The 21367-nt window shown below is 45.3% G+C and overlaps 1 protein-coding gene across 9 annotated transcripts in view; it reads right to left on the bottom strand.

The window, feature by feature from the left end:
• The window catches only part of ARHGEF6 (Rac/Cdc42 guanine nucleotide exchange factor 6), a 46577-nt gene that overhangs the window by 6706 nt on the left and 18504 nt on the right, over positions 1 to 21367 (bottom strand). For all 9 annotated transcript variants that reach the window (XR_013538756.1, XR_013538757.1, XM_078380702.1 and 6 more), the window contains 14 exons: positions 20775 to 20973; positions 16363 to 16433; positions 13319 to 13413; positions 12019 to 12114; positions 10279 to 10401; positions 9642 to 9780; positions 8569 to 8628; positions 7714 to 7860; positions 7487 to 7573; positions 6771 to 6849; positions 6033 to 6172; positions 4968 to 5093; positions 609 to 629; positions 138 to 234 (listed from right to left, as the gene is read on the bottom strand). Coding sequence is in view for 7 of the 9 variants with exons in the window: in XM_078380702.1 (XP_078236828.1) it covers positions 138 to 234; positions 609 to 629; positions 4968 to 5093; positions 6033 to 6172; positions 6771 to 6849; positions 7487 to 7573; positions 7714 to 7860; positions 8569 to 8628; positions 9642 to 9780; positions 10279 to 10401; positions 12019 to 12114; positions 13319 to 13413; positions 16363 to 16433; positions 20775 to 20973 (1480 nt within the window). In the remaining 2 variants the exon portion in view is untranslated. The remainder of the gene's footprint in view (positions 1 to 137; positions 235 to 608; positions 630 to 4967; positions 5094 to 6032; positions 6173 to 6770; positions 6850 to 7486; positions 7574 to 7713; positions 7861 to 8568; positions 8629 to 9641; positions 9781 to 10278; positions 10402 to 12018; positions 12115 to 13318; positions 13414 to 16362; positions 16434 to 20774; positions 20974 to 21367) is intronic.

Raw genomic sequence — 21367 nt, 5'->3', positions numbered from 1 at the left:
ATACATTGAAATAGTTATTTTGGGATGGGTGGGTTATTTAGTCTTTTCAGCCAGAGGATAAGTGAATCAGTGGATACGGATCCCGTGGATATCGGGTCCTATTGTAATTCCAAACAAAAAACATGCAGGTCACTTACTTTTTCTGATGACAAATTCCTCCTCTGATGGCTTTCTCTCCGACGGCTTCCTTTTGGGCAGGAACTTTTTCATTGTTTTGGGACTCTTGCTAGAATCCTATAACGACACAGACTTGGCTGAACGAGTATTGTCTGGCCAAGCGTACGATGGGCCTGATTTGATATAGCTGGGTTGGGTCATGTGTGAGTTTTTTTAATGATTCAGCTATCTATTAACATTGGCTTTTAAGGGTTAAAGAAACATAGCTTGGGGAGAGTTGAATTTTGGATGACAAGGTCTGGATTCCGGGCTAGTTCAGGAACTTTGAAAGTTGTAGTCCAAACCGAACTAACGAAGGAACAAACAAACATGCTTTTTTTGAATTTCTGGGTCAACATCCCTGGATCGAGAAGCCTATGCCACTGGTTCTTTATTAAAGCAGACAGACATGCTGCAAGTTGATAAAGCCACAAAGAAGCTTCCAGACTTACCTTTAAGATGTAAGACATCCTCTTTGAATATGCAAAGAAAGAGGAAACGAGCATAAGAAACCGGCTCATTTTGTTCTTATGTCACTCTTATTTATTTATTTAAAATATATATTTTCAACCCTACTTTTCTTCCAAAAAATAAAAAATAAAATAAAGACCTGAGGTGGATTACATTAGTTTAAAGAAACAAAAAACAACCCCACCATCTTAAAAGTGAAAAACAGTAAATGATTCAAATATTAAAGAAGAATGAATAACATTGTATTAAAAACGTTCAGTGGAAGCATGACGAAAAACAGATTCGGCAGCAACAGAATATACACCCTCCCATTTATTGTCCCCTGGACAGTCAGTCCTTAAGGCAAAACCTGCCCTGAATATCTTGGCCTGCTTGCAGAAGGAGAGCCAAGAGGGGGCCAGGTGGGCCTCCAGTGGGAGGGAGTTCCAGAGTCTGGGAGGAGCAGCCACAAAGAAGGCCCCTCTCCTGGGCTCCCGCCAAACACATCTGTGCACTTTAAAAGTAAGGCAGTCTCAGCTCATTAACTTTCTAACTCTGTTGTTGGCAGGAATGGCTGGCATGCTGTGACTTGATGTTTGGGGCTTTCTTGATGCGGCAAGAGGGCAGATTCTCCTGTTGACCTCCCCGGGGGTGTCAGAAGGATGCATGCTTCCCATTTCAGCCGAGGTGGGGCCACCCAGGCTCTTACAACATAAAATCCACAGGAAAGGGTGGCGGGAGTTAAAGACCCAGATTTCTGGATGGCCAAAGTGACACACTTCTGCATTACAGAGCCACCAGCTACAAAAGATGGGCTTTCATTTAAAAGAAGTATAGAAACAAAATTTAATAATAATCATCCTGTGCTGTTAAGTCAGTTCCGGCTTAGGATGACCCTTTTCAGGGTTTTCCAGAGAATACTCAGAAGTGCATTACCCTTCGCTTCCTCTAGGGGTGCTCTAGGGACTGTGCAGCTTGCCCAAGGCCACCCAGGAGGCACAGCGGGGATTCGAACTCCCAACCTTAGCTAAATTACCGAGCTATCCCGCTAGCTGTAAACAAAGCATACACGACGCATAATACATTCATCCTGGTTTTGGAAACACGACTGGATTACAACACTCGGAATACCCCCGAAGAACTGATGTTGACTTGAGTTCAAATCCACCCTGTTCTCTTTGGCTGGTATAGGAGATCTTTGGAGTTGGCTTTCATGCCACTTGGGTTTTGAGTGGTCATTGCTGGCTCCCCACCCCGTTCCCAGCTTGTTTCTCTTTGAAATCTTCTGGTTTGGGGATGGCTCTTATTGCTTTGATTTCCTTGAAACATTTTAACCCAAAGCTGCATCGACTCCATTTGCCAGAAAAGGGGGGGGGGAACAGAAACGCTATGAAGAAATGAACACAAGGGCGAAGTCAACCGTGAAGGCTTTTGAAGCACAAGGCCCACCGACACCCAAGGGTGTGATTAACTTTTTTTAAAAAAACAGGGCAGGCTTGACAATGACCCAATTTAAAAGGAAGGGGAACACGCCACAGGTATGCAAGCAGGATTCTGGGGCTTTCTGCAAGTGGCCTGCTGAGGGGAACAGAAGTGACACCTTCTCCACAAACACACCAAGCTGTGAAAATACATCCTGTGCACCAGTTGGATGCCTGACCATAAATGCATGTCTCTTATCAATAAGACAATGAGCGTCATGTGTCCACTCTTGTAAAAAATCTCCTGCAATACAGACAGCTGGTTGCTGATGCTGAGAACGGTCATGACGATGAATTCCCGAAGGCTTTCACGGCTGGGATCTGATGATTGTTGTGGGTTTTTCGGGCTCTTTGGCCGTGTTCTGAAGGTTGTTCTTCCTGACGTTTTGCCAGTCTCTGTGGCCGGCCTCTTCAGAGGACTGGAGTAGGAACAACCTTCAGAACACGGCCAAAGAACCCGAAAAACCCACAACAACCAACGATGAATTCCATTTCTTGGTTCCCTTTTGCTACAGGAGACTCCAGATAGCTTAGTGATGATAGATAGATAGATAGATAGATAGATAGATAGATAGATAGATAGATAGATAGATAGATAGATAGATAGATAGATAGATAGATAGATAGATAGATAGATAGATAGATAGATAGATAGATAGATAGATAGATAGATAGATAGATAGACAGACAGACAGACAGACAGACAGACAGACAGACAAATAGTGTATTAACCATGTACCGTCAAATAAATTCTGACTTATGGAATTCTGACTTATGGAACCCTTTCACGGTTTTCCAGGTAGAGAATACTCAGAAGTGCTTTACCCTTCCCTTCCTCTAGGGGCACCCTGGGACTGTGCAGTTTGCCCAAGGCTACCAAGGCTGGCTCTACTCACAGGAGGCACTGTGGGGAATTGAACTCCCAACCTCTGGCTTCTTAGCCACCTGAACCACTGAGCTATCCAGACAGACAGACAGACAGACAGACAGACAGACAGACCGACTGACCGACCCATCCATCCATCCATCCATCCATCCATCCATCCATCCATCCATCCATCCATCCATCCATCCATCCATCCATCCATCCATCCATCCATCCATCCATCCATCCATCCATCCATCCATCGAATGTAGCCGACATCTTTAAGAATCTGGCATTACATAAGAACATTTCAGCAGCAACAATTAATTCATTCCCTTCCCCGTGGGTTTCACAAAAGCTGTGAACACTTTCATGCAAGAGGTAGGTCATGACCCACAACCGGGAGCTTAGAATACAACCAAGTGCACAGTGAGTATGTAACTTTAAAAAGAGAAGGATGGAAGGATGATTTATGTTTGCAGACACACACTGTTCTGGGATTGTGACACGTTTCCTGTATGATGCAAATACATCTTCCCACCCTGTTTCCTGTGGGCTACGAGTTGCAGAATGTTGCATTTTGAGACAACGTAGATTTATTTAGGTAAGTGGTAAAACAGTTTATCATCTCTGCAACAGACTCATCTTTGGTGGAAATGTTCACTCTCTCTTATCTCAAACTGATGATACGGCTAAAACATATTCAACTAAACTGGAGGCTGACTATATGGGTGTTTTGGCTGATGTTTGATCCACCGCAGGGAGAGGCTGGTTCCCTCCTGAAGACAGCAATTAGACGATGTGTTTGCTGGAGCAAACCAGCCTGTCCCTGGAATAGTCCTTTCTGTACCTTTCTGAGCCTGGCAGGTTTGGTCCATTTCCAGCACATGTGATCATTGGAAACAAACCAAAAGTGAGGCTTAGTCCGATTTGCCAATACTATCTAGTGGCTTAATAAGACCATTAATCACTTTGGGACCTCAATATTTGGCAGATCGTCTTCTCCCACCCAGATCTACCCGAATCACCCGTAATCGGCAGCAGGTGGTGGCCCCTCGGCTGTGGAACGCCCTTCCAACAGAAATTTGGCTGGCACCCTCGCTGGGTGTTTTTAAAAGCCAGTTAAAAACTTGGCTATTTAGGCAGGCCTTCCCTCCAGTCAGCTAAGTCTTTTTATCTCTTCTTTTCTTATTCTATCCCATCTTGGTAATCCTTTCTCAAATTATTGACTTAATATTGCAATTGTATTTTTATGATTATATATATTTTTATATTGATTTATTGTTATGTTGTAAGCTGCCCCGAGTAGACATGATCTAGAGGGGCGGGGTATAAATTTAATAAATAAATAAATAAAATAAATAAATTCCTCAGCTCCGTGAAGGGTCAGAGGATGTGATTTTTTTTTTCCAAAATTGTATTCGAATATTCACTGCACCACTTTAAAAACACAAGTTACTTTTTAAAAAAACTTCCATCAGCATGGACACCTAGCAGTAATAATGCTGGTGGGCAGGGTTCTGTAAAAGCAAATTTAAAAAAAAATTAAATTGTAAAAGTGGAAGCACCCTGTCAGGCATCATGTCCCTCCACCCCGAAATCCATCCACAAATATTTGGCCGAGTGGCTGCTTTTATAAGTTCGATTCCCGACTGGGAATAGAGCCAGCCTGTGTAGCCTTGAGCAAGCTGCACAGCCCCAGAATTGCCCGCAGAAGAAAAGAAGAATACTCTCTATCTGGAAAACCCTGAAAAGGGTCACTGTGAGACAGAACTGATTTGGCAGTGCCTGATTATGATTATGATTATGATTATGATTATGATTATGATTATTATTATTATTATTATTATGCAATCAAGAGGGTCTGCAGAGCTGCAGTAGCGGAGAAAAAGAGGCGATGTAACTTTGTCATTAAGTTGGCTGCTTGTTTGGACATTCTGTTGCAGAATAAAAGAGCATAAAAGCAAGCTTGAAGAGGCGACACACGACACACTTTACACATGCACGGCAGTTACCTCTTTATAGCTGAGTGCCACAGACGGTCTGAGAGGAGGTGCCGGCCGGAGGCAGCTTAAGGTCCAGGGTTTAAGGATTTTGGGTGGCTCCAGCGGGCCGCGAACTTGTCCGGAAGAGCTGAATGTCTGATAACACAGTGGATTTGTTTGTTATGTTTTTGTTTTAAGTCTGCTTGGTTGGTTTGGCTTTTATTATTTCTATCTTACTTTTCATCTGGTAAGCCTGCTCCCAACGCCTCTCTAAATAGCTAACAAAATTCATCAAAACAATACACTTCACACCAATGTAATGGGAGTTTCTTTGATTATTTTCCTGGGCCATCCAGAAAACGTTGGCTATGGGGCAGATTTCAAATATACAGTAATGACCAGAATTCCTATTGCTGATTTATGCTTGTTGGAGATTTTCCAGCCTCGCATGCTGCCTGTAGTAGGTGTGCCTAGGAGGGACCTTTCTGGACTGGAGTGACTGTCAATCTATCCAGCAGTAACCAATAGTTCCTTTTCCTGCCTCTGAATTCCAGGAGAGCCCCGCCTCTCTGCTGAGTGTTCCTTTCCCTCTTTTTCATCTGTTGAAGTCAGTCTGCTTGTTAGTTTGCTTTTGATCTGTTTATAAATGCAAGTCATGAAATGTTTTTATACTTTCTCCTACAAATGTCTTGGAGCGAGTTACTGAGATTCATAATGCCAGTTAGTGAGAAAGGGGTAGACAGATGCTGAAAATCGTAGATTATAGCAAACTCTACACATAGCATGGTCTCTGGCTCTCTCTAGTGGCCAGCTTTGGCAACTACATTGTGGAAATACATATAAATGTGTATTCTGAGTTTTTTTATTTAATATTCTGAGGCAGCAAATGAGTGAAACCACAGATATTGATCCCACAGATGGGTGTGTGTGTCCTACTGTAGAAGCATCTGGAAAACTAGCTCCCTTTCCTTTGTTGGATCGAGTCCAGTTCCTGCTACACATCCACCCCTTTGCATGTGGGAATGGAGCGTTGCCTCACAAGCCCATTGTGACCCAGGTTGCTACACAGGCAGGAACTGGGAGCAGCAGACTTACAGAGTGTGGACTCCACGAGTGGGTCTTGGAAAGGGTGCCACTGGACGTCGTCCCTCTGCTCGGCTGTGGCAGGTGGTCAATCCACTCGTGCAGATCCTGGGCGGTGCTGCAGTGTACTGTGATCCGGTCTACCATACCCCCTGCGAGAGAGGGAAAAAAGCCAAGTGATTCAGTTTTTAAAAAATAATGCAGAAAGACCTCCAAGAGCCACAGGGGATCAGTTCCAAGCCCCTTGGAAGCTGCTTAAAACATGGATTATAGTGAGCATTGTTTCCATAGGGAAAGCTATATAGAGCATGGTCTCTGGCTGCCTCTAGTGGCCAGTTCTGGTATTTACACCATGGAAATATATTTCTCTTGCCAACACTATTCATACCATGGTCTCTGGTGCCCTCTAATGGCCAGTTCTGGTAAGTTCAATCATAGAAATATTTATTTCTAGGATTTTTATTTTAATATTTCTAATATTCTCAGACCATGAATAAATGAATCAGCAGATACCGATAGGAGGGAGTCCTCCTGTAATTACCCAGAGAGGGGATCACGGTCATTAGATCATATTCACATGAGACTAGACAAAACTTAAAACTACTTATCTATCAAGGGCTACTTTTTTTTAACTCCATGATTCCACTAATAGAGTCATGAATTCATAGCACATACATACGGTGAGCACCCTAAAAGTCAATTTTAAGCTCTGAGCATCCCATGAATCTTTGTTGCTGACGTCACACTGACCCGAAATTTCAAACGCGTTCTCATTTCCTTCTGTATCTTCCAGCTTCGTCACTGTCATTCCCATCAGAGGGAGCTTCCCCTGCGTCCGCAGAAGGAAAACGACAGAAGAGTATAAAATATTACATCCATGTTCTTTGAAATCATTTCGATGAATGCTTTTGCAATCTGGAAATATTAGGGCTGTGGCCGGATGAAAGGCATCTTGGTGAGTGAACCTTCATCAATTTATTGGGTCATACTGTCTACTCAAAACAAGTGGGTTTTTGTTTTTGCTTTTTTGGAAACAAGATTAACTCCCAGGTAAGCATTTCTGGGGACCTGGGTGAGCTCACTGGCTTGGAACACCTGGCAGCAAAGCCGGACGTTCAAATCCCCACTGGGCTTCCCAGGAGACTGTCAGTCGAGATCACCCGGAGTGTGTGTGGATGATGGGATGACTTGTCCTTCCACCTGTGTAGCCTTGGGCAAGCTGCACAGCTGCGCAGCATGACCTTAAGGAGGGACCGGGCAGCCATTTTTGAGACCTTCAGACATAAAAAAATCTGGGAGGGTTCGCCATGCGTTACAGATGATGCCACATCATCCTCGTTGGGGTTGGTCTACAAGACTGTATCCACCAAGATTTTGAAGAGACGGGTGCACAACACACCTTCTTCTTCTTTTTAATGAGGAAGGAAAAAAAGTATAGCTACGGTACCCCATTGCACTCCGCTCACCTGATACATAAACCCGCTCATCCGAGGACTCGCGGAAAGCATCAGCAGGACATTTGGAAACAGCAGGAAGTATCTTTCTTCTTTCTCCTGAAACAAGGAAGGAAAAGCCCACGCTTGAGCTGGACCTTTGCATAACACCTCCTTGGCTCAGCAGAGGAGGTGAGGACGGGCCGTTTAAAGGCCCTAGTCCTCATGATGGGCCCTCTGAAGCCCCACCCCCATCTCACCTCATTCCCTCCATACTGGACCATGACTTGAGACATGTAGGAGACGTCGCCCATCGTCTTGATATCTTCCCCTTCCCATCCCTGAATCGTCTCTGAAAGAATCTGGAGCTCCAGCTGCTTTCTTTTCCTCATCTCCTGACACTGGGACTGTGAGAAAGAAGAGAAAGTTTAGAGTAAACCGCTGGGCCAGGAACATTAAAGAAACAGACGAGGCATTTCACTTTGGATTTGAAGCAATACCGGATCCAGAGATCTGGGACCTGGGTCGATTTATTATTTGACGATGGGAATTTCTACCCTGCCTTTGGGGGCACGGCTCCGTTCCTCTCCGTTTCCTCTTCACAACAGCCTGTGAGGTGGATCAGTCTCAAAAAGGGAGGGACTCTGAGTAGCCCGAGATTACCTGGTTAGTTTTACGGCTCGGGACCTGTACCTGGTCTTGGAAAAGTTACTTTTTAAAAGACTCTCACTCGCAGAATTCCCCCGTCAGCATGGCTGATGGCCGTGCTGGATGGGGGATACTGGGATACGGAGTCCGAAGAGGTTGTTTCCTAAGTTCTGAGAGAGTCAACTCTCCTGTCACTCTCCCCCCACTGTGAGTCTCAAGTTTTCTCAGCACCAGCGTCTTCCTCTGTTGTCGGCGAAACCCAACCTCCTTCTCGGCTTCTCGCCTTCCCTCCTGGCTGCAGCGTTTGCCTTTTTCTCTGCCCAGGAAGGAAGTGGGTTGCAATGAAAGAGACAAGCGGCGTGAGGGAAACCTTACTTTCCCATGAACTGTGGTGGTTTTTTTGCTCAACTTCGTTTTCTCAGCGGGGAGAGAGTGCCCCCTGAAGGGCAAGCCTCCTGCTCTCTTACCACAAGTGACTTGAAGGACATCGTAGCTTTCAAGACATCTTCATGGTCAGGATGCGCCTCCTGGGGAAAGAGAGGAATTTGGGAAATCAGTCCGGAACAGTGGAGAGGCTCGAGAAGGGCGAAAAGCTCCCTTTTGCCCCTAAGAGGGTGATGAGTAAGGCATGGAGGCTGGAGTTCCTGGATGTGCCTTCATACCACAGCCTGGGAGTATTAGGTTTTGATTTTTTTTGGACTGAAAAGAGTCTTGTGGCACCTTTAAGAAGCTTCCATGGGGCACAAACTTTTGTAGCTTGCAACACACACTGTCAGAGGCCTGAAGTTGGCTGCAGCCCCCAAACGCTTAGGCTAAATGAAACTAGGCCAGTAGTTCCCAACCTTGGGTCCACAGGTGTCCCAGAAACCCTCATCATGAGCTGTGCTGGCCAGGATTTCTGGGAGTTGTTGTCAAACATCTGGGGACCCAAGGTTGAGAACCATTGATAGACCAATCTTCTTTTCCTTTAAAGGAAAGGGAAAAAAAATCTCCTGCCTCCTCTTCCATGCTTTGCTCAAGCCATGTAACCATATTAAGAAATGGAAAACTTCCTTCCTGCCCCTCGCAGAGGGGAAGGGAAAAGAAGTTTTCAATTTCTTTTTAATTCATGCTATCAATCTTCTTTTCCTTTAAAGGGAAGGAAAAACAAAACATTATCTCCTATCTCCTCTTCCATGCTTTGCTTAAGCCATTTAACCATATTAAGAAATGGAAAGCTTCCTTCCTGCACCTTGCAGAGGGGAAGGGAGAGGAAGTTTTCCATTTCTTTTTAATTCTTGCTAACCGACACAGTACATCAGCGATGCACACCCTTCAACATTTTGGGTCTTGGATCGTCAAGAGAACAGCCACACAATCCTGTAGAGATAGGAAAGGATTGCAGTATGGTGTATAACTCCCAGATTCACACACGGCTCTTTGGCAGTACCCTCCACTACACATGCCTCAACGCAGAAGTCTGGGAGGAGCACAGTGGCTCATTTCTGCAAACATGGGACAAATCTGCAATTCTGCCCCCTCCCAGTCCCTCGACGTTTACCTCCATATGCCGCTCAAGTTCTTGTAGAAGGGAGACGTATTTGTCCAGCCGTGTGAACGGCTTGCTGAGGCTCATGGTTAAGGTGAGGATGCCCGAGCAGGTGGCCCCTTGAAGCTCCATGAACTTCTCCAGCTGGTCACTACAGGACAAACAGACAAGAGGTGGGGCAATGTGGCTGTTCTTGGATCTCAGAAGTAGCAGGTAATGTAAGAAACCTGCTTTTGTTTTTGGTGACTCGGGGCACAAAAAATCCAATTTCCAAAGCAAAATGGTGAGTAGGGAAATCTCACCTCCCTGATGCAAAGAGTGCTTGAAAGTTATTTTTTCAAGGGCAATTTGGAAACATTTCAACAGGAATGTTTATAGTCATTCTCTTATTGACCCTAAGGGGGTGATGGCAAACCGAGGGCACGCGTGTCGCAGGTGGCATGCAGAACCCTTTCTAGAGGCATGTGAGCCATAAGATCGCCACTGTCCCCCCCGAGCAGCCAAACATGAGAAAAATGACCCTCTGATTGCACCCAAAATATCTGAAATCATACTAGATCAGTGGTTTTTGCAATGGTATGGTGGCTTATGTTTTCTCACGGCTGTAATTTTCAATACTTGTTGAGTCTGCATTTTCTTTGGCCCTTACCTGTGTTGGGTCAAGACATTGACCGCTGTTGGGTGGTTTGCACAGTAGGCGAGGTACAGAGATCGGAACTGTGGCATCAGGTTCATGAAGCAGCCTCCCACTTTCTGCTGATGCTCTGGAAGCCTGCGGGTGATAACAGAATGGAGGATTTCAGACCACAGGGTAGGGATCGCATGGCCTCATGTTTCAGAGTAGGGGGTCCTCAATGGGATGTTGTTGTACGTCTTGTCCCCAGATGCTTTAGCCAGTGTGCCCAACTCCAAAAGTTGAAGCCCACCCCCAAAATCTGTAGAACCCAAAGTTCCAGAACCTCACTTTAACCAGACATGGTCTGGGATGTTCAAGATTCACATCTCAGTTGAAGGTTGAGCAGTACAGCTTTTGTTGTTGTTCAGTCGTTTAGTCGTGTCCGACTCTTCGTGACCCCATGGACCAGAGCACGCCAGGCCCTCCTGTCTTCCACTGCGTCCCAGAGTTTGGGTCAAATTCATGTTGGTCGCTTCGATGACACTGTCCAGCCATCTCGTCCTCTGTCCTCCCCTTCTCCTCCTGCCTTCACACTTTCCCCACATCAGGGTCTTTTCCAGGGAGTCTTCTCTTCTCATGAAGTATTGGAGCCTCAGCTTCGGGATCTGTCCTTCCAATGAGCACTCAGGGTTGATTTCCCTTAGAATTGATAGGTTTGTTCTCCTTGCAGTCCAGGGGACTCTCAAGAGCCTCCTCCTGCACCACAATTCAAAAGTATCAATTCTTCAGCGGCCAGCCTTCTTTATGGTCCAGCTCTCACTTCTATACATCGCTACTGTACAGCTTTAGCGAAGTCTTTTAGGCCCAGCGCTCCTTACCCCATCTACAAGATGGAATATTAGCAACTGAGGCCAAGCGCTGGCCTAAGACATTTTGAAGCCTGAGACAAAGGGCAAAATGCCCCTACCAACCTGCTCGTTCAATCAAATGGACTGGGGCTGAACCTTACTTTTGTGTCCACCAACGTTGAAGAAAGATATTGGTAGAACAGGGCCAGATTGGAGGGAGTGATGAGGTTCTAGAAACCAAACATTATGAGGAACCGTTGAGGATCTCGGTACACTTATTGGAAGAAGAGGAGATTGAGGGGTGAGATGATTGGTTCCATTGGGTATCCGAAGATGGAGCAAGCTCATTTTTTTGGTTGCTTCATAGGGTAGGGCCCCAAACCAATGTGTTCAAATGACGACAAAGGGTATTTTAACTAAATGCTAGGGAAGTTTTCTTGATAGTAAGAGCTATCAGTTGAAATGTCGGCCTCAGAGGCAGGTGGCCTCTCCTTAGCTGTAGAAGTTGGACGGCCCTCAATTTGGGAGACCTTAGTTTAGTTATTGGCAGGGGCTTGTTGTCTAGGTACCAGTTCCAATTCTACACTTCCGAAATTCAACAGAAACACTACGATCTAGTCCACGAATGAAGGAATAAGACTAGCTACGTGGGCTGTGGTGAACACACAGCTTTGTCCTCTAAGAGACGGGAACAGCCAAGAATCTCAGGAAGAACAGATGGAGGGCGGTCCCTAGAGACGCTGCCAACCTTGCTCTGCCTAATCACGGGGTCAAGCCCTGCAAAGGGACAAGCGCTGGATCAGTGCCCCCGAGTAAATTCCAGAGATGAGGGAAGGTTTCGCCATTACTCAGCTCCGTTTTCGCTCAGTTTGTGGACTGGGGATAAAAAATTAAAACATTCCCAGATAGGACAGCTGGTACTTACTTAGCACAATCTTCCAATGCCTGGCTGAGCGTTTGCTGAAAGCTGGAGAGCTCGTCCACATTTCCAAGTAGAGACGCAGTGTCGACGGCACTTAGCCTGGAAGTATCGACAAGGGCATCAGGAGGGGAAGAAAAACTGCATGTAAACAGTCACTGCAAAGAGTCCTGTTTCATGCAATCTCACAATCCACAGTTCCAGTTAGGTGAAGCACTAGTATGATTTTTAAGGAGGTTCATCTGTTTCATCAACAATAAAAGCAAAGATTGAAGTACCGTAGAAGCACCTTATCTTGATCAGCATCTGCTGATTCATTTATCCACATTCTGAATATATTTAAAAGGTTGAATGAAAAATCCTAGAAATACTGTATATATTTCTAAAGCTGAAGGTACCAGAACTGGCCATTGGAGGGAGCCAGAGACCATGCCATGTCTAGTGTTCACTATTAAAATAATAGACTAGAATAACACTTTATTGTTCGCAGGGAAATAAATTTGTTAGTCTAACTTGTGTCTTTGTTTCACGCCTGCTTTTGTTATTGTGTGGATTTTTCTCCCCGTGATAAGAAGGCTCTTTTGCCCACTTAGAGGGTAGATTTAGGAGAAATATAGCATTTCAAAGGCTAGGATGAAATCAAGAGGTTTGGAGGGGAAGCAATTTCAAAAGCAATTTTGTCAGTAATGATTTTTGGATGCAGAGAAAGTTGAATAGTTAAAACATTGACAAATCTGTCAGCCCCGGCTGTGATGGATGGCGAAACCAAGTATGAGCCAATGTTGAAATTAATTCATCAAAAATTAATTTCTTGTCTTTCTCATTTTCTTCAATGCTTTTAAAATTTGTCATTTTAATTGTTAAACGCTGAATTTCTTTCCTTTTCAGAGCAGAGATTCATGTCTCCTGCAGCTTTAGTTTTGTTAGTGCAATGATTTTAGATGACAGCTTCCAATATTTAAGAAATTAATTTAAAAAATTAAGCAACAAATCCACTTTACTAAGATCTTCTGAATGTTTTATCTTTCCTGCTATTTTAAATCATTACGGGTAACTGTTTGTTATTCTTAACGATCGTTTCCAGCAGGATGATTTAGCAAACTAATTAAGAGAGTAAGCAACCAATTAATATTGTAAGATTCTCCCCCCAAAAATTTTAATGCTAATAAATTAGATTCCTTCGATGATATAACTTTAGTACTACCACTAAGTTTTTAAACTCTGGCTGTGTTCTCCCGGGAGGCTACGTCAATCAACGAATAATCTCTCGTAAATCAATCCGAACTCAGAATGAGAGTGATCTTACTTGTCGTAGGATTGAAGAGGCCTCAGGTAGGTACTCAGAAGGGACTGCAGCTCCCTTGCATAGTCTTGTTCTGTTTCCAGAATATTCTGAAGTACCTGAAGCAAGCGAGCAAGAGAGACAGAAAGAACTAATTACAGTGGTGCCTCGCAAGACGATTGCCTCGCGGGACGATTAAGCCGCAAGGTGATTGGTTTTTGCGATCCCTATTGTGCTTCGCAAGACGATGTTTTCCTATGGACAATTTTCACAAAGTGACTATTTTCCCACTGGAACGCATTAATTAGATTTTAATGCATTCCAATGGGGAACCGCGTTTCGCAAGACAATGTTTTCACCAGACGGCATTTTTCGCGGAATGAATTAACATCGTCTTGCGAGGCAACACTGTACAAGGATGTAGCCAAGTAATTTAAAGTGGGATCAAACTGTTAAAACGTTGTAGTATGGCTACCCTCCATGTTTTGATCTGGAAAACTCCATGAATATCTGCTCAGGGAAGAAACTGACAAGATTTGCCACCACTCAAGAAGACTATATCAGATGGCAGACTCCATCTTTTTCCTACCATTGGCCAATATTCATAATTTGGCTTCAATGTACCCTTTTTGCCTAGCGCACCATCTAAATTTAATCTCCAGGTTTTCTGAAACAGGGATGGTGACAGTTCTGGGTGCTTCTGCTCCTAGCCTGGGCAGGAGCAGTGTGGTTTGGGAGAGAAAAAAGAAAAAAAAAGGAAAAAGAGAGGAGACTTCACTGAAATAAAATTCCTGCTTCCTCCAGGAAGAGGTGAGTTGAAAAAGGCAATTCAACGGTGCTGCTTAGGCTGTGGGTACATGGTGGTTTGAGCCGCAGCTCATCATCCACTTCAGTTCACAGTGAGTGATCACACGCGGCTGTGAATGGATTCAGATCCAGTGTTTACATGAGGATATGGTGCACATTTCAGTCCACAGACTCTCCCTTCCTGCTTTCTTTCCTCTCCTCCTGCCCCTGCTGATCCTTTTGTGGTTCACTGTCAAGCCACTTGGTTTTTAAAGGGCTGCACAGTGTTAGAGAAAAAGGCAGCCACGCTCCAAAGTTCTTCACAACACACGCAGAAACACACACACACACACTGCAGAAACATAAGTAGTCTTTTGTATCTTGTTGGGATTGTTTCTTTTTCACCGCCATTTTGTTTCTGCGCTGAGGCGATCTAGCGCTAAACTAGTATATCAATGCATCAATGGAATGACTTGGTGCTAGACCCATTTATTAAAGGGACACTCAGAGGGACAGATCATGAGGATGGGGATGTCCCTGCAGTCACGAGACATCATGCCCCGACTGCCTACATCACCGGAACACCCACCCACCCACACCTTTGCAGGACAACACAACTGATCATGTGGGAGAAAAAAGTCCGACTGAATGGTTATGACTTGAAAAGACACAGAAGCCCCCGGTGGCAGAGAAAAAACTCTGCGCTGGGAGGAAAATTGGACTGTTTCAAATAGGCTTTTGCGTCATGTGATGAGTAAAAAAAAATTGATTCGGTATATCTGTGTTATAAACTGCAGCAAATCCCACCGTATTTGACTGTGTCATCTCGGCCACAGTACAGAATCCTTGAAAAAGCAAGGAACGTCAACAAAGGGAAAGAAATCCTCACCCCAGCCCACCCCCAGGTCCCTTCTCTTCAGTCAACCAAGAGTGCCTGGGCATTTATTCAGAGAAAAGGAAGGGCTGATTCATTCCTTCCTGGGCCAAACCAGCTGCAAAGGTAAAGCTACTGCTGCTCCTCCAGAATTTTGCATACGCAAGCAGAAACCCCTTTACATCCATTTCTAATAATAAAATTGTTTCCACTGCACACGGCCACCTCTGGCAGCCCTGCTGAGGCAGCTCTTTACACGCCAGTATTTTAAAAGTCAAAAAGTGATGTTGGTTTGAGATTCTCTCCCTCCCTCCCTCTCTCTCAGATTCCAGAATCCGGCCTTTCTGTTTTTATTCAGAGCAGATCGTCCATGCCGGAAATGCCGAGAGAGAGGGAAGCCAGCACCGCAGAACACATGGGCTGGAAATGTCAATGTATTCCACTGCACTGGGTCCTCTTTGGGAACATTATTTTCCCTTCCTCATCAGTGTCGCAACTGATGCATCAATTCACCCACATGGCACAGGGGGATCTCACTGGCAGTGGGTCAGGCAGATTTTTTATTTTTAAACGGGGAGGGTGGGCCAAAGCAGCAACGAGTATGGAAATGGGATCTGAATAAAAAGGAATGTCAGACCTAAAGAGGGGTAACAGAAGTGGCTAATTTATCTCCAGATTCATTTATTTGGTGGGGGCTTTCACTGGCTTGCTGGCAGGGGTGTGTAATGATAAACTGGGAGATTCAGGATCTCCTTGTGATGTGATGATAGTCCCTGTGAGTCAGGGTTACGCTGTGAATTCTGGCTCCATGACGCTGCTGTTTGCGAGATAGGCCTCCAAGAAGCAGGGGGGAAGACCCACATTTTCCTCCTTAATTGTTTGTTATCTTGCAAAAGCTGCTTCGAGGGCCCACGTTTCCCACACCAGTTGCGTTTTACACAACCCTGGGCTAAGGTCACATATTGGTTTCTTCAGATACAAACTTCACTGCAACAGTATTTATGCAGCACCTTAAAAACAACATTGGCTGGATAGCTCAGTAGTGGAGATAGAGATAGAGGTTAAGAGTTCGATTCCCCCACTGGGCTTCCTGCAAGAAGAGCCAGCCTGGGTGGCCTTGGGCCAGCTGCACACAGTCCCACAGCACCCCTAGAGGAAGGAAAGGGTAAAGCGCTTCTGTGGACTCTACCTAGAAAACCCGGGAGGGGGGGAAAGGGTTGCCATAAGACAGGACTGACTTGACAGCGTGCAATGATTCGTATTATTTTAGAATAGCAAACACACATAATCTACATGTTTCATTTCTGAAATTACAGATGCAGTTGCAATCAATTTCAAAAAGTGATTAACGGCAAACATTTGTTCTAAGGAATAGCGCTGAGTGATAATGAAAATTTTACAAACTTACCACAGTATAGTAATTCTTTGTAAGCTGTGGGCTTTCGCCTCCTTTCAACGCTTTTGGGGACAAAGGCTTATCTGGAGACGAAACAATGGAAACGGTTACATAGAATTGCTCTTTTTTTTTATCTGAAGGGAAAGAGAAGTCATGTTGGCATCTTCAGCAAAACGGAAACAACCACAACAGAGAAGAAATGGATCTTTTAACGGCAGGGCTGATAGGTGTCGCTTAAAAAAGCAACTTCATCATACTTAGGATGCGCTGCAGGCCCCAATGGCAGCATTATCATTCAAATGTCTGCAGGGGGTGGGTGGCGCTTACAGAGAGCGTGGAATGCACAGAACTCAGAAAAGTTACTTCTTTTTAAATTTATAGCATCCGGTACACCCCTCTGCTGGTGTGGCTGAAACCAGAAAAGGGATTTTAAAAAAATTCCTCCCGGGCCTCACCTATAATGCCGGGGAAATAATCAAGACTTTGTTCATCATAATATTAAACTGTGGGAAAGACCTTGGGCAGCAGGCAAAGAGGAAGATTAAACACGAGATGGATTGAGTCCTTAAAGGAAACCACAAGACTGAGTTTGCAAAAGCTGAGCTGAGCAGCTGAGGACAAGGCATTTTGAAGACGGCTCATTCATGGGTCGCCATAAGTCGGAGGCAACCCGACAGCTCGTAACGACAAACAGCAGCTTCTCGTTACAAACCCCAAAGCAGTAAAATCATTACGGTTCTCGAGTTACTCCCAAGCTCTAGCGCAAAGTAGTTCATCTTGTGTAAGTAAAAAAATGGGGTGATTTTGGTGATTCGGGGCCATTTTTCTGCCTCCAGGGTCCTCTGGGGGAAGGGAATATGCCATGCAGATGTCAAGAATGGGGCGCGGAAGGGGGGAGAACCAAACAAACCAGAAGGGGCTAGAAGTCAGTTTCCTGTCTGAAAAACAAAAGGTATTTTAAGGTGTCAAATGCTGTAGAACATCTGTAATGTTTGAAAAGACAAACAGCTGTTCCTGGAGATTCCGAATCAGGAGTTCATCCTCCTTGGGGTCTGGAGCTGGAATGAGGACTGCAAAAACAAGTGGCTTCCATGCTTCACCCGCCCCTTGGCTGTCAACACCGGCATATGGAATTGCTGAGGGCACAGTTTGGATTGGAGAGGCAAAAACACCTTGTCCACAAGTGTTTCTACTCAGAAGGATCCATCCTTCCACTTTAAGAGCTGCCACTCATCTTTCTGCCCCAGCGGTAGGGCATGCATTCTTTTTGGCGTGCTCATTGCTTCGCTGGGAGATCACAGCCTCCAGCAGCTGCAGGTTCTAAGGGAGAGTTTGAGAGAGAAAAATGGAGGGAAAGGAAGCAGGGAAGGGAGAAAACAAAACACCGCCAACAGAGGGAGAGAGGAGCAACATACAGGAAATTAATGTCGCTTCCCCTGACCCTCTGCAGAGGATCAGGGGAAGTGCTTTATTGACAGCTTGATTGGGCTACAAGGGGTTGTTTGCTGTTCGGACAGGAGGAGCCCGCCAAATGGCACATTGCTCCTCCCCTCAACAGACCCTTTGTGGACCCAATCCACCACACCCCCAAAACGGCCAGTCTGGATGGGCCCTTTAGTCTCATATATGTCAACTTTCTGAAGTCCTCTCTCAAGCGCCAGTCTATCGTGCTGGCTGGGTGGCTACATCATTATCTGTCAGGCACTGGTGGTGAACTTCTTAAATTTGACCAAACTGTAATTTTTAATCCATAGCATCTTCATATAGATATGTATTTTGGGTTTTTGTTTTAATCGTTAAAAAAAATATGGGTATTGATTTTATTATAACCGTGCAGTTGTAACTTACAATATTTTCTGCAGGCAAACATAAAAGAAGGTCAGATCTCGAGGCACTGGACGAAACACAGTTTGCAAAATTTACAGAAACCCTACCACAGACAGGTCCCTGATCCCAAGGAGATTCCAGTCTATCTTTTGAAACAATGCAGAAAGACCTGATGCTGTGATTTGTACAGAGGTATATTTTGCTGCATTGAACGCATTTTGGTGTTGCGTAGATTCACTGATCCTCCAATAACCGTACAGTTTTTGTTAGTGACTTTAAACACTGTCTTTTAAATGTTGTAAGCTGCCTTGGGTTCTTTTTAAGGAGAAAGGCGAGTTTAAAAAGATTTTAAATAATTAAAAAAAATAAATATCTAATTTTGGGAATAAGAAGGCAGGAGGTGTTGTGGAATTGAGGAACGGGGATGGGTGGATGGTAGCCTCCATAAATATGTAACTTGTGCCATTGATGCACAGAAGCAAAAGCAGCATGTGATAATCAGCTGCACAAGGATGGAAGCTCTGTCTGTTTCTTGCTTTTTTTCCTCCGGCAATGATTCTCCTCACTCATGACATTTCAAGGGAGGCCTGGAAGCATGCCTACACTTGAGTCAAACGAAGGACCCTCCAGGCCTTCTCACATCTCAGCGGTGCAAGAAGGATGACCGCCATGTGATGACCACCCTGGGGCCAATCACAGCCCGCCGTGGAGATAACGGTCAGCTAGGACGGGCGAAGTGGACCCACCTCCACGGGAGGCTTGCTGTCTGATGTGGTGTCACATGGGACCAAGAGGGCTTGTGATCACGGGCGGTCTGTTGCCAGCTCCCGGGGACCATCTGCTCCCTCTTGTTTCTTCAAAGCCAGCTGAAAAAACTGGAACTCTCTGTTTCCATTTCGATGAACAAGGACGAGCGTTCTGTGCCTTACCGGGACCAAGAGAGACGGAAGGAAAAAGGGGGGGGGGGGGAGAAAAAAACACACCAGAATCTGGGCCTGGAACAATCTGTTTAAAACATATCTATGCTCAATGATATGTTTGTGGTGGCGCTGCGGGTTAAACTGCAGAAGCCTCTGGGCTGCAGGGTCAGAAGACCAGCTGTTGTAAGATCAAATCCACGCGACGGAGGGAGCTCCCGTCGCTTGTCCCAGCTCCTGCCAACTGAGCTGTTCAAAAGCATGTAAAAATGCGAGTCGATAAATAGATACCACTTCGGTGGGAGGGTCACAGCGTTCCGTGTCTAGTCGCGCTGGCCATGTGACCACGGAAACTGTCTTCGGACAAACGCTGGCTCTATGGGCTGGAGACGGGGATGAGCACTGCGGCCTAGAGTCGGACACGACTGGACTAAAGATGTCAAGGGGAACCTTTACCTTTATGTTCAATGAGTGTATGAAAAGACTACAGTATGGCCTCAGCTGCCATTTCTGGGAAACTGTCTGATTCTCTGGGCTTTATAGGATAGTGAAAGGCTAATTAAAGTTCACTCGCTAAGACGGGTGGGGGACTGAGGTCCTGGATTCTGAAATGGACTTCTGGACTTCCACAGAAAGGCACGCCATCTTTCGCTTGACATCACTGCATGGTTTCCCATGTCTTCGCACCGGATTTTCCCTGTTATTAAAAGACTGCAATGCTTCATCCGAGGAGCCTTTCTCTCAATCCCATTGCCATCACAGGCGTGGCTGATGGGGACACCAGACAGGGCCTTCTCCCTGGTAGCTCCCGCATTCTGGCAGGCTCTCCCTCGGGAGGTCGGGCTGTTCCCCTTCTCTTTTATCCTTCTTTCACCGACAGCTGAAGACCCACCTTGTCAGGCAGGCCTTTAACACCCAGGACCGAGCCCCTGAATGTCTCTTTAAAAATTAAGATCGTTTCCCAAGTTTACTTGCTTTGAATTATTAAATTGTATTTTAATTAGTGCACGGTTTCATTGTTTTTAAAGGTTTGACTTATTCTGTTTTTAACTCTATGCTTTTTAATATCGTGAGCCGCATTGGGTCCCCTTATCGGGGAAAAAGGCACCCTGTAAATAAAACAAATAAAATAAACAAGAGTTTAATTTAAAATAGGTTCGTCTCTCTAGACATACTGAAGATGACCCACACGCTATGATTCTAATATCATAGAATCATGAAGTTGGAAGACTGTTGAGTCCAATCCTATTTTGAAACTGAGTCTGATCCTCAGGGTGTAAAAGTTTTTTTTTTTTCACCTTTATATTAAAGTTGTCCGGCATACACAGTGTACCTACGACCTGAAAAGCAGAATTAGTGGTGGAGGAGAAGAGGAAACGAAGAAACCAGGCACAGTATGAGCGGAAATACTGTATTTTTCAGTGTATAAGACTATTCTTTTGTCTAAAATTTTTAGACTAAAAATTGAGGGCCGTCTTATACACGGAAGTAAGCTGAGGAGAGAACAAAAACGAGTGGAGGGGAAAGCAGGGATCAAAGCAATCCTGCAGTGCTTTGATCCCTTTCCCCCTACACTTGCTAAGCCCCACTTAAGATTTCTTAATTTTGGATTAGAAAAGTGGGGGCGTCTTATACATGGGGGTGTCTTATACATGGAAAAATATGGTACATTTCTCTTACCAGTGGATTTTATTTCTCTGACGTAGTTACTGGGGAACCACCCTGTCTTCCCATTCAGAGTGCCTTCCCACCACCCTCCTTCCTCGACGCGGGTGACGTAAATGATGTCCCCTTTGTTGATGGACAGCTCATCCTCGTTGGTTTGCTTGAAGTGGAACCTGGCTTTGACCACCAGTTGGTGAGTCCCGTTTTCGGTCATCTGGAGGAAACAAACGTCCAGAGGGGTCACGAGAGCAACAAACAAAATAGTACACTTGGAAAGAGAGAGGTGCTGTATGTTTTGAAGAGGGGGCCAGGGGGAGAGTGGCCGCACGGACTGCGAGTGCGATCGATCCCCAGAAAATACCATGATCCTACGGTATCAAATTCCAGAACCAAAACCTCCCCGTGGAGCCAACAGCCTTGACAACCCTTCTGATCGGGCTTCTCTTGGCCCAAAACCCAATGCAAGCTTTTCAAGTTAGCAGGGACGACCCGCCGAAAGATTTATTTAGACCCTTAGATCCTGATAGGTTCTTAGACTGCAACTCTTAGAAGCCTTCGCCACCAGCTGTGCTGGCCGGGATTAATGGGACTCGCCATGCAAGCACCTC

This window comes from Pogona vitticeps, chromosome 11 (assembly GCF_051106095.1).
Source record: "Pogona vitticeps strain Pit_001003342236 chromosome 11, PviZW2.1, whole genome shotgun sequence".
Lineage (NCBI taxonomy): Eukaryota > Metazoa > Chordata > Lepidosauria > Squamata > Agamidae > Pogona > Pogona vitticeps.
The sequence above is the reverse complement of the archived record's forward strand: the minus strand, read 5'-3'. Positions and strand labels throughout refer to the sequence as shown.